This window comes from Elephas maximus, chromosome 1 (assembly GCF_024166365.1).
Source record: "Elephas maximus indicus isolate mEleMax1 chromosome 1, mEleMax1 primary haplotype, whole genome shotgun sequence".
Lineage (NCBI taxonomy): Eukaryota > Metazoa > Chordata > Mammalia > Proboscidea > Elephantidae > Elephas > Elephas maximus.
This window is the reverse complement of record NC_064819.1, coordinates 164,172,777-164,185,933: the sequence shown is the minus strand read 5'-3', so window position 1 is coordinate 164,185,933 and position 13,157 is coordinate 164,172,777. Positions and strand designations below refer to the sequence as shown.

General features: G+C 43.9%; 1 protein-coding gene across 7 annotated transcripts in view; it reads left to right on the top strand.

Annotated features, from left to right (window-relative positions):
• The first annotated feature begins 2,025 nt into the window (after positions 1-2,025).
• Positions 2,026-13,157, top strand: part of FAXC (failed axon connections homolog, metaxin like GST domain containing) — a 95,078-nt gene continuing 83,946 nt past the window's right edge. For 3 of the 7 annotated variants that reach the window (XR_007518875.1, XR_007518874.1, XM_049897766.1), the window contains exons 1-2: positions 2,425-3,009; positions 9,352-9,487. Coding sequence is in view for 5 of the 7 variants with exons in the window: in XM_049897766.1 (XP_049753723.1) it covers positions 2,744-3,009; positions 9,352-9,487 (402 nt within the window). In the remaining 2 variants the exon portion in view is untranslated. The other 4 variants (XM_049897784.1, XM_049897793.1, XM_049897810.1 and 1 more) reach the window with 4 other exon arrangements.

Genomic DNA, 13,157 nt, shown 5'->3' with positions numbered 1-13,157 from the left:
CATAGCCATCACGGGCTGAGCCTGTGATCTGGCTCTATGCAAGGGGTTCTGAGGAGCCATTCATGGAACATTTGGTCTTCCTGGCTCCTTATGTTAACCCAACTCTGGCCAGTTCTCTTCTCAGGCAGTGTGTCTCTGAAAATGTGAACCATACTTGAAGCAAAGACTAATACGAAACCCATTGCTGTTGATTCCAATTCATAGTGACCCTTACAGGACAGAGTAGAACTGCTCCACAGGGTTTTCAAGGCTGAAAATCTTTACGGAAGCAGACTGCCACATCTTTCTCCCACGGAATGGCTGGTGGGTTTGAACCACTGACCTTTTGGTTAGCAGCTAAGTTCTTAACCACTGCAACACCAGGGCTCTTTAAAGACCAATAATGCTTAGCAGTTAGTCACACTTCTTGATACTCCCAGGAAGTAGCCTTGGGCCAGTGGAGTCAGTGTGTGGACAGGGCAGGTCTGGCTCCCACCCCGGCTCTCATTGGGTCTTGGTTGGCCCACCAGAGCAGTTGTGAGAGTAAAATGCAGTGAGTGGCTCTCTGGGATCAAAATATCAAATATACTGATATTCTTTAATTATTGGTTCACCATTTACTGAGAGGGAAGGCTGAGTGCTATGTAGGGAATAGCATAGGAGGAGAATGGAGAATGAGGTGCCAGCCCTCAATGTCCACCCTAGGCACAGAGCATTTCAGCTCTGACCACAAACTTGCCCACTCCTGCTTCCTACCAAGAACGTCCTGCCACCTCCAGGCCCTTGTCTCCCTAGAAGATAGTCTGTAAACCACCTCTGTCACTCCAGCAGGCCCTTGGGTTTCACCCCTCCCAACCTGCTGACTGAAGATTCACTTTCGGCCTCATACACTACTTCTTCCTGAAGGTTGATGTAAATTTCATTCCCAGTGGTATTTAGCACCCTTGCGTGTGGGTGCTTGGGCACCAGCTTGGCTAGCTCCTCCCTCCAGTCTCACTGGTGATTACATATGTGATCAAATGCCCCTGTTTTATTAACCATACAACCGCACTCACTGCCTGTTGTAAAGAGCTGGTGGTAAGGGAAGTGGAAAGGGAGTGTCTTGTTCCCCCCAAACTCTGCTCCCTCAAGCAAAAGTCTGGAGGATTCCTTTCACCTTAAGAGTGATGAACCTCAACTTCTTGAATTTTGTTTTTTGAATTTTATTTTATCCAAACTGAACTTTAAACTATCTATGCTCTTACTAATCATTTTTGCATACATCATACACTTCAATGAAACAGGCCCCTATTCTCCGTCCTGATAAATTTTTAAAAATGAAGTTAAAAAGAAACATTAATAACACACACACACACAATTACTTGACAGCTTTTCTACGCCAAAAATTAAAAAAAATTTTTTTTTCAAAATAAACGTGTGAATCAAGGAGTTTTGTGATAATGATCTCAAGGGGGAAAGACTTGAGCTGGGTTTGTCAGAGGGGAAATCTCTCTAGTTAGAGTGGTGTTGTTAGGTGTTGTTGAGTCGATTCCGACTCATAGCGACCCTATGCACAACAGAATGAAACACTGCCCGGTCCTGCGCCATCCTTACAATCGTTGTTATGCTTGAGGTCATTGTTGCAGCCACTGTGTCAATCCACCTTGTCGAGGGTCTTCCTCTTTTCCGCTGACCCTGTACTCTGCCAAGCATGACGTCCTTCTCCAGGGACTCATCCCTCCTGACAACATGTCCAAAGTATGTAAGACACAGTCTCGCCATCCTTGCCTCTAAGGAGCATTCTGGCCGCACTTCTTGCAAGACAGATTTGTTCATTCTTTTGGCAGTCCATGGTATATTCAATATTCTTCACCAACACCACAATTCAAAGGCGTCAACTCCTCTTCGGTCTTCCTTACTCATTGTCCAGCTTTCACATGCACTAGTTAGAGTACATTTTTGTTATTTGTCAAACTAGACCTCTCCTCCCCTAAGCACGTGACCGAGACTAGGTAACTGTGTGACGTAATAACAATGTTTTTATAAATTATTTAAATACACAGGGTTTTCCTGATGCCTAGAAACAATCTAATTTCCGACCTCTCTCCGGGCTCTCGTTCCCAGCCCCCGCCGGTTGGGGCGTTTCCTGCCCACAGCTCCGCGCGGCCCCAGGTGAGTCCTGCGCGCTCCCCGCAGGCAGGCGGGGCGGGAGCGCAGGCGGAGGGCGGGCCGGGCGCGGGGCGGGGGAGGGGGGCACCGAAATCCGGGCCCTGACTGCAGCTGCGTTTGTGGGGAGTCGCGTTTCCAGCCACCTCCGCAGCCCTTGCCCTGGTCCACGAGTGTTCCTGGGCGTGCCGCCTGGAGGCGCGGAGCCCACCCGGCGCGCCCCAGCCCTGCAGCTCCGGCCGGGCGGAGGCCGCCGGACCGCGGAGATGCGGGGCGGGGGCAGGGCGCGGGGTAGGTGACTTTATCCCGCCTCTGTTTCCCTGCTCCGGGGAGCAATGACATCACGCGGCCTTCTCCAGGCGGCGACACAAAGAGCGGCGCGGAGAGGCCGCTGCTGGGGGAGCCGGCGGCCGCCGCTGCCGCCCAGGGCCCCAGGGCTCCGCCGGCCAAGCCCGCGGCCCGCGGCCCGGGCCCTTACTCTACCGCCGCCGCTGCCGGTTCCTACTTCGCCGCCGCCCGCGCCGCCCGCGCGCAGCTGAGCCCGCGCCCGGCCGCGCCGGCCCCTTCCCATGCGGGCGGCGCGGGCCCTGGGAGGGGCGCCCGCAGCCAGCCACGCAGCATGCACTGGGGGGTTGGCTTTGCCTCGTCCAGGCCGTACGTGGTGGATCTGAGCTGGAACCAGAGCGTCTCCTTCTTCGGCTGGTGGGCCGGGTCCGAGGAGCCCTTCTCCTTTTATGGGGACATCATCGCTTTCCCTTTGCAGGATTACGGTGGGATCATGGCAGGGCTGGGCTCCGATCCCTGGTGGAAGAAAACCCTTTACTTGACCGGGGGAGCTTTGCTGGCCGCAGCTGCGTATCTGTTCCACGAACTCCTGGTCATTAGGTGAGCCGGAGAGAGGGCCCCGCGCAGGGGCGCTGACAGGGGCACCTGGCCAGGGCAGGGCTGGCGCGAGGGGGACCTGTGCCAACCCGTCGGTCACGCCGCCCAAATGCCCAAACGCCCTGCCCTTACCTTTACCGAACGGGAGTCCTTGGTTATCTGGCCTCGAGGGGCAGTTTAGAGCTAACAGAAGAATTAAATTGCTACCGGAAAGGAAAATCATTTGTCTCCCAACCTTTCAGTGCTAAACGCAAAAATACTCTGGGTCACTAATGGTTATCTGCAAAACAGTCTATTATGAAATGTTTTTAGTAAAATGCTAAGTGCAGTGTGTTTTCAACAATAGAATTGAGCTCTTTTGAAAGCCTAAGTTCCACTTTTATGAATTGCCTTATTTGTTTATAGGTAGTAATACTGGAATCTTAACTGCTAACCCCATGTTTTACTTAAAGCTTAGTTCTCCACTATCCTTCCCCAAATGTCAGCATCCTCAAAAGACTGAAATTGCAAAAGCTCCAGTGAGCCTGGGTCCCTGTTAAGGATGCATGCATGGCCAAGTGTGTGGTGTGCAGTTTTGATGCAGTGCTAACCTCGTTGCCTGGTTGTCTAGTATTTAAAGCTAATCACCATCTTCAGGTTTGAATGTCATTGTTGTGTGAGCAGTAGGAGATCCGAGGACAGGACTAGCACATGGGCGTGTTTGACATAACAGGAGTCACCCCGTGCCGTGCCGTAAACAATTGCATCTACTGCCGCAGAATGTTTACAGGGTTGACTAGGAAATACCAGAAAATGGAGGCCGTTGCTGCCGGTACATCCAGCTGGGCAGGAGATCTTTGTTTCAGGAGAGTAATACCATAGGGTATTGGGAAGGCCGTTTGGTTGATATAGGAGGATTAAAATTTCCATGCCTTTGAGCCCTCAGTCACTGGATGATTACAAGATGCCGAGCGGTTTTCAATAGCTTAGAATGTCCCTTTTGGCCAGTGTTTTCTGAAGAGCAAGAACTGTGTCCACACTGCCTCTTTCCAGTGGGGGTGTCCTGCACAATAGGCTCTAAACAAAGATGGGGTTGGTGACCTTTAACAGGCCCGCTAGGATTCCAGGAGGGCATGGGACAGCCTGTCTTAGGTATTTTGAATATTTTCAGTCTCAGAGACTCTCTTAGGTCTGAGGAAATGTATTGGCTTTTACATTATTGATTCATACATAATTAAGAAGTTTTATTTTAAGCTCATTACATGTTTGATTCTGTCATTCAGCAGGGTGCCTTGAATCTAGTTGAACCAAATAGACGTTTTTAAATTGAATTCTCTCTCTAGATGATTGTATATTTGTGCTAGTTTTAGAGCTCTATTTCAAGTTAGGTTTCAAGCTGCATGAAGGACTAAAACATTTGTGCAGTAATTTAAACAGCAACTCAGTTGTGTCGCCATTGTATCCGAGTCCAAAGCTTTTTGAGAATCCTAAGCCATGTGGCTTCTCACCAGTTTTCCAAGTTGTGGAGGGAGTGAAGGCATGGATTTACAGGACTGAGTCTAAACCATGGCTTAAATGACCTTGCAGAAATAGCGGGGAGTTCAGAGTTTGCCCTAGGAGCAGACCCCGTCCTGGGATATGTGGCTGTGAACACAGAGCCCTCTGCCCACAGATAGCTAGCTCCTTCCACAATTAGGGCACTTTAAGCCTTAGCTTTGGACACTTATTTGGATTAAAGTGTTTTAGGCTCTAGGCTTATTCGCTTTTGTTTTTTGACAAATGTTTGTTAAATCGAATTGGAAAACCCTGATATAATGTGAATAATAACAGTGTTACCCATTTTTTGAGCACTTAGTAGGACTATGTAAGTGCTTTACATGTATTACTGCATTTATTCCTCACAGCTGTCCTTTGAGGCATGATGCTTATTATATAGATAAGGAAATTGAGGCTGAAAAAGGTTAAGCAATTTGCCCAAGATCACACATGAGTAGAGCAGTAGAATCTAGATTTAAATAGGAATGTGGGTCTGTCTAGTCTGTACTTTTTTTGCCACTGCCTCCTAGGAAGTACCAATTCTGAAATAAGTTTTGATAGGGGGAGAGGAAGAGAAATGTAGAGATTTGGGCATGTGGTGGGGCCCTGCTGCAGGGGTGGATCATCCAGGAAGCAAGGTAAGCACTGTGCCTACCTTGCTTACCAGATCATCTGTAGTGAACAATTTCACATGGGTTTCACTGCTACAGGTTAGTAAGCAAGCACAAGTAAGCTTGTCCCTTACCTTGCTTATTGGGTCAACCGACCCCTCAGGGACCCATCAGGGATTGTAAATTTAAAAAGAGGCATTGATTCTGTAGGAGGGTACTGTGGGGTTGGGAGAAAGACATGCCAGCCTAACCTAGAAGAAGAATCTTTGATGTGGTGAAAAAGTGAAATTGTTCGCTGCAAATGATCTGGTAAGCAAGGGAAGCACTGTGCCTATCCTGCCTATTGGATAATCCACCCCTGGGTGGGAAAGAGGGGGTTTGAGTTTCTGACAGACCCTGGGAGTGCAGGGCAGTGAGGGAATAGGAAACTGAGGAAAACTGAAGATTGAGACTTCAGAGATTACATGATAGAGGCCACTGCTTAAGATGAAATCTGAGCTTCAATTGTCTGTAGTTTAGGCAAAAACCAAAAACCAAAAAACCCAAATTTGAAATATGTGGGGTGGAAAATACACCTTGAAATGGCTATACTGTCTGAATTCCCTGCTAACTGCACGCTTTTCACCACTACACTAGATTTTTCTGCTGTATAGACTTAATCTATGGCTATGTCTGCACAGAGGAAGGTAAACAGATGAGAATTATTTAGGAAGTTTAATAATGAGTATAACCAAGGTAGGTGTTTCTGGCTTTAGGCATGGTTTTTCCATAACAATATTTTAAAACTCATATTGTCCCACTACATTGTTTTCCCTGAGTGGGGCTAGCTGTGTAGCTCTTAAATATAATAAGGCATTTGGAAATTTGTGGTTTGTAAATTGAATGATGAAGTAATGACTTCATTACCAGTAGCTCATTTGCTCTTTCGGCAATGGGTTCAGCCTGTCCTAGAAAATATAGTTAGGGAATCAAAGCAGGCCACGGAGCCATCATCAGGTCTCCATAAACTGGTAGCTCCTCAGCCATATACAAAGGCATGGTCGTCTGTGATATCCTTAGCCAAGAGAGTAGGGGCTAGTCTTGATGCTCTAAAGGGGTTCCATTATATAAATCTCATTATAAAGCCACTTTAAAAACTATAGCTGTACAGGAAACAACCCACCGGGGCTTCTGATCCTAAGTTAGAAGTTCCTTACATGTGGAGGGAGAGCTCTGGAACGAGGTTGTCTGGGTTCAAATTCAGGCTCTGCCTTTAACCAACCATGTAACCTTGAATACCATAGTAAACCTCTTGGTTACTTGGTTTCCTTATCTGTAAAATGGGAATGATAATAGTAACTTTCCTGATGGAGTTGACTAAATGAACTAACACATGGGACGTGCTTAGAACAGAGTGTGACGTACAGTGACCGTTCAATAAAAGTTGGCCATCATTAGCTATTAAAACTTTCATCAGAAGATCCTCTGAGGCTTGAGTGGTCTGAATCAACTGTTAATAAAATTAACTGAAGAATCGCCCATTTTGGTGTAGTTTAAATGCTTAAGAGTTTGGGAACTGGAATTATTACAGACTTGACCTTAAATTGGTATTCCTTGGGCAAATTATTTAACCTCTTTAAGGTTCAGTTTCCTTGTTTATTGTAAAATATAAGAATAGTATGGTATACTAACTTTAAACTATAACAATGCTCACTCTATAGTATTATTGTCAGAATTATGTAAGTTAATATGTATGATGTGTGTAAAGTCGTTGATACATGCTTGACACGTAGCTAGCATCCATTCTTATTATGGCATGACCCAAATTAACCATTAGAATTAGACCATCCTGGCCAGTGGAACAGGGGCTTTTATACTTATTCTCTCCTTTCAGTTCTTCAATTTTTGCCTGGAAAATTTACATGAAAATACCCCTTCGTGAGCTGAATTATTTGGCTGGCCAAAATCAGTTAATTGTCAAATCGATAGTCGCGCTCTGTAGGAACACAGTTCTAAGCAGGTTCTTGACTTGATAATGTCTGACCACCCAAACATTACCATCAGAATGAAAACTTTTATTTTATAGTGAGTATTGCCAGAAAGCAGCAAGCAGCATTTTAGATTTTGACTTGAGAGGATTAATATTCTAAAAATATTTTTAACTCTTTAACTAAGTCATTTTTAAACTCTCTAAGTTGAAAAAGCATTCAGGTGGTAACCTTCTCCAAAAGATTCTTTTACTAAATAAAGATGCTTCAGTAGGTTGAGTGTCTGTGTGATGTTTATACAAAGAGCTTGCCCTTGCTTGGGTAGAGGTGGTGTGGGATTAAACTGGGAATGATGTGAGGGAACCAGAGGCTCAGGAAGGTCAAGGGGAAGAGTAAAGTTTATTTGACCAGGAAATGTTTAGGTAGAGTGAAAGATGGCAAGGTATGAGTGGGGCTGTGCGAAATGATGGCATTTTGTAGCTTAAGGGCATAAGACCACTTCTCTTTAGATGAGAATAAATCCTGTCACTCTTATACAGGGCTTGATAGCTCACCAAATATTTACAGATACCACCCTATTTAATCCTCACAATCATTGATGCAGAATTGGTCCTGTCCTCACTTTCCAGGTGAGGAAGGCGTGGCGGTACAGGGTAACACAGCCAGTGAGCAGCAGGGCTTGGACTTGACACCAGGTGTCCAGACTTGGAATCCAGCTTTCACTCTACTACATGGTGGCTATTGAAAAACGGTACCCATGGAAGTCATCCCCACCCAAAAAAGTAGCCAAAGGAAAAGATGGTTATATGGCTGAGATAGAAGACAGGGAAGAGGCAGGGGTGCTAAAATACATGCTGTGTGGTGAAAGTGGGAACCCTGTGAAGGCAGAAATGTGAGAGCAGAGAACCCAGACGTCACCACAAAGGCCAGATGAGGACATAAGCAAGTTGGACCAGAATATTCAGTCATGGATTTCCTGCAAACCTTGGTTATGGCAGAGCACATCTGCACTACTATTCCTGGGTCTATTCTTAAATAGACTTTTAGGGTATAGTCAAGAAGGTAGGCTCTGACTGCCTGGTTTAGTCAGGTTCTGCCATTTACTGGCAATGTGACTTTGGGCAAGTTAATCCTCTGTGCCTCAGTTTCTTCATCTATAAAACATGGATAACAACAGTTCCTAGCTCATAAGGTGATTGCGAGGATGAAATGAGACAATACCTGTGGAATACCTGCCACATAGTAAGCACAGAATATCATTTTTATCCATCCAACTTGTCTCTGTCAGGTAAACATAGCCGACTGGAGAAGAGGTGAACCTGTACCAGAAAATACCCTTCTGGCCCATAGGCTACAGATAACAGAGAAGGCTGAAATGTGGTTACTTTTCTGAGCCCTTGTGGTCATGGCCCTATCGAAGTTTGTAAAGTTCTCGTGTGTGTGTGTGTGTGTGTTTTTCTTTTTTTAAATCGTTTATTTTATTTTTTTCTTGTTGAGAATATACACAGCAGAACATACCAATTCAACAATTTCTACGTGTATGAATCAGTGACTTTGATTACATTCTTTAAGTTGAGCAACCATTCTCACCCTCCTTTTCTGAATTGTTCCTCCTCCTTTAACATAAACTCACTGCCCCTAAGGTTCTTATCGATCTTTCAAGTTCCTGTTGTCAGTTTGATCTGTGCAAATAGTTCTTAAGAGAGCACAGTGCTCAAGGCAGACATTCTTTACTAGTTAAGCTAAACTATTTTTTGGTTTTAAGAAGACTCCAGGGAATATTTTTGGTTTAAGTTTAAAGATTATTAGGGCAATAGTTTCAGGGGTTCATCCAGCCTCCATGGCTCCAGAAAATCTGGATCCCAAGAGAATTTGAAATTCTGTTCTACATTTTCTCCCTTTTGATCAGGATTTTTCTATAGCATCTTTGATCAAAATGTTCAGTCATGGTAGCTGGGCCAGTTCTTCTGGTCTCATGGCAAAGGAAGCAGTTATTCATGGGGGCAATTAGCCATACATTCCATTTCTTCCTCCTATACCTGATGCTTCTTCTTCCTCTGTTGATCCAGGTGAATGGGGTTCTCTTATGTTTTGACTAAGCTTGCATTTTGTGTTTCTGGGTGAGGTGAGCCCCAGTGACAAACAGATCTGGTTGTACATTGAAGAGTTCCAACCCAGCAGTGTCTTCTCAGGAACAAAGGGAACTGAATGTATAACACATGGACTGTTTATTTCTGCTTCGGTTTTGACAGGAAACAGCAAGAAATTGACTCCAAAGATGCTATTATTTTGCATCAGTTTGCGAGACCTAACAATGGTGTTCCCAGTTTGTCTCCTTTCTGTTTGAAAATGGAAACTTATTTAAGGATGGCTGACTTACCCTATCAGGTATATATTACAAATATGTTTTATTCGCATGACAGCAGTATCTGTTATAGGAGGTAGTATTTAATCCCACAGAGTGCAACTAGCATGCTCTTGGTGGCAGAGGGGGTGGAGTATGAAAGTAGCAGTGTCCAGTCCTTAGTAAGATGGGAATACTTGATTCAGGGTCTCTTTTACAAAAGGGTTTGTAGACCTCTAAGAGCTTCAGGGCAATGGTATTTTCCCCTGACATAGATCCTGGTTTGGTTAATAGTTTGAATAGGCCTGTTGTCATTGTTATTAGTTGCTGGCGAGTTGATGTAGACTCATGGCGATCCCATGTGTGCAGGTAGAATTGTTCCATAGGGTTTTCAAGTCTGTGACCTTTCAGAAGTAGGTTGCCTGACCTGTCTTCCAAGGGTGTCTCTGGGTGGTTTGAACTGCCAATCTCTTGGCTGTTAGTTGAGCACTTAACCATATGTGTCACCCAGGGATTCCAGGATAGGCCTGTTGGGTGGTTGTTACTAAAGATGAGTGCGCCATTGCCTCCTGTATTATTTGGGTTTTTATTTATTGACAGCATTATACTTTGTCTTTCATGAATCCCAGGAACAGAGGCACCAGGAGGCCACTGGATAGATATTTGTAGATTTTGTGAGAGCTTTTCCACAGTGTTCTAAGTTCTGTGTGAATGCTTGGGAAACACTTGCTCATTTCTGCATTAAAGAATGAATAGAGGAGTGTACTTAAAGGCATAAATTTCCCTCTGAGTAATGCTTTACCTGCATCTCACAGATTTGACATGTTGTGTTTTTTCATTGTCATTCAGTTCTTGTATTTTTAAAAATTTCTCCTATGTTTTTCTTTTTAACACAGTTCCAGCCAGGTGGAATTTTTTTAAGGCTTTGATTTTGTTACTGATTTCTAGTTTTATGGTCAGAGAAGATAGTCTCTGTCGTATTGATTCCTTGGAATTTACTGAGACTTTTTTTTTTTTAGCCTATTGTGTCATTAATTTTTATAAATGTTGAAAATAATCTACATATTCTCTGGGTATAGAGCTCTTTATATATCTACTTGCTTGAGCATGTTTAGGGTGTCATTTACACCTTCTATATCTCTGCTTATTTTTTGTCTGCTGTTCTAGCATTTTCTGAAAGGAGTATGTTAAAATATTTAAGTGTATTTGTTGATTTATGTCTTTTTCCTGTCATTCTATCTGTTCTTGCTTTATATAATAATATTTGTCATTGTATCGATAAGTATGTATAATATGAAAGATTATATCTTTACTGTTTTGTTTCTTTTCCAGTATATAGCATTCCTTTTTGTCCCTTATGAATCTTTTAATCCTTGAATTCAATGTTATCAGGTATTAAGATTGCTTCTCTAGCTTTCTTTTGGTTCATATTTGCTTGAGACATCTTTCTCCACCCTTTTGTTTTTGGCTGTTCTGTATTTTATGTTTGTCTCTCATAGGCAATGCATTAGTTTTATCCAATCTGAGAGTCTTTTAATTGGGTAGTTTAACCCATTTATATAATCTGGGGTATACTTGTTATAATTATTATTTTATTAGGACTTATTTCTAACATTTATTTTATATTTTATATTCAAGCCAGGCCTGATAATGTCTTTATTATGCCTTCATATTTGGTAATTTGAGGTTTAAAGTTCTTTTCATTTAGTGCTTTGAATATATTCCTGTATTGTCTTTTTGCATCAATGTTGCAATAGAAAAATCTGATAGTAATCTGATTCTTTTTTCTTTTTCTCTCTGGAAGCCTCTGGAATTTGTTTTTAATCTTATTATTCTTAAATTTCACAACAATGTACCTTGATGTGGGTCTTTATGTATCCCGTTTGGTCATTTATAAACTTTCACCCTGAGACCTTCCATATGTTTTTACTTCTGGGAAATTATTAATTTTCTTCATCTATTTCCTCCTCTTGTTCATCTTCCCTCTCTACTTTCCCCCCTGTTCCTTATTATCTACATATTGGCACTTTTGCTTTTCTTTTCTGTCTCTTTGAATTCTATCCCTTAATTCTTTTCTGGTTCTTTCTGAGAGAATTCCTCCCTCTGAGCTTCTGTTGCACTGGTCTGTTCTCTTCCTGTATTCATCATGCTATTTATTTCATCTGTTATGCTCTTTGGAGCCCTGGTGGCGTAGTGGTTAAGAGCTTGGGTGCTAACCAAAACTGTTGGCAATTCAGATTTACCAGACGTTCCTTGGAAACCCTATGGGGCAGTTCTACTCTGTCCTGTAGGGTTGCTATGAGTTGGAATCGACTCGATGGCCACAGGTTATTATGCTCCTTATTTTTTTAATATTTTTCTTCTTAATGTTTCTACTTGGCTTGTATTATTAATCTCTTCCTTTATCCCTTAGAGTATATTTATTATGCTAATTCAAGTTATTTGGTTTGTCCCAATAATTCTGCTTCCGGTCACATGTATTCAGTCTGTTGCCCTTCTTTTATAGTAGTTGTACTCCTCAAGTGTCTACTTGTTCTCATCCAAAAGCTTCAATATACCATGGACATCAGCCTCTCTGCCTGGGAATTTGTGCTGGGCAAGGGCTAAAGCCTAGACCCCCGTTTGTGTCCCTCTAAGAGAGTTTAAGAAAGGGAAGTGAGCAAGCCTCAGGCATTCCAAAACCAGGGTGGTCCCTCTGGTTTCCTGCCATTCCAGATGGCTCCTCTCCTCAGAGTTCATCTTGAAGCTCTTACAAAGAACAGCCTTGGGAGTAGGTGGTCTTTCTAGATTGTAACAGATCTGCTGGGAGATGAGAGGGGGAGGGCTCCTCACCCAGCCGAGCATTTGACTGCCCTGCTTATGGTTTTGCTTCTCTGACTCCTGACTTTCCACGGCCTGTACTTTCTGAGCCTACTTCGGTCTGGGAGATGGATGGGGCGAATTACATCCTCTCGGCTTTCCTAAGTGCTATTGCAGAGGTCCTCTGGGAATATGGTGGAGGTGGCACTCAATGTGGACTTCAGGTTGGGGCATCAGGAAGAGCACGGGGGTGTTTGAGGAACAGAAAGGGGTTCTTTTGACTGGGGACTGGAGTACAAGGGTAAGTGGAGAGAGAGAATCAGGGAGATTATGCAGGACATTGTAAGCCAGCACTGAAGGAGAAAATAGCAATTAGTAACTAAAAACAGACAAAGCTTAAATGATCTAATGCATTGAATCAGATCTGGAAGATCATTGTTCAGCCTGGTGTTGGCTGTCAGCACTTGAATGTGTTACTGAGAGTCTCAAATTGAAGGAAGAGATTGCTACCCAGCTTCCACCTATCTCTGTTCCATCATCACACTTGATCAGAATGCCTTTTTTAGCCGTGACAACTTTAGGGCAGCTAGGGTCCAAACCCTGAATTTTGCGCTCTGTAGTGCTTCTTGTACTCCTCCCCCATGATAAAGTACTCCTGCTGTTTGCAGCAGCTGCAGCAGCTGCCAGGCTGTTCTGCCCTTTCCTTTCTTTCCTTCAAGCCTTTGAGGCCAACTGCTGCAGACCTGTCTTTACCAGCCTCCTGCCTACCTTTGTTCATGTTTCAGAGCAGCTGCCTTTAGTGAGTGTAACTGAAGCAGTAGACCACCCTCCTAGCTGTGGAGCCTGAAGCTGTTACAGAGGTCTTGGAGAAGGAGAGGAGTCCCTGGGCAGTGCGAACATTAACACACTCAACTG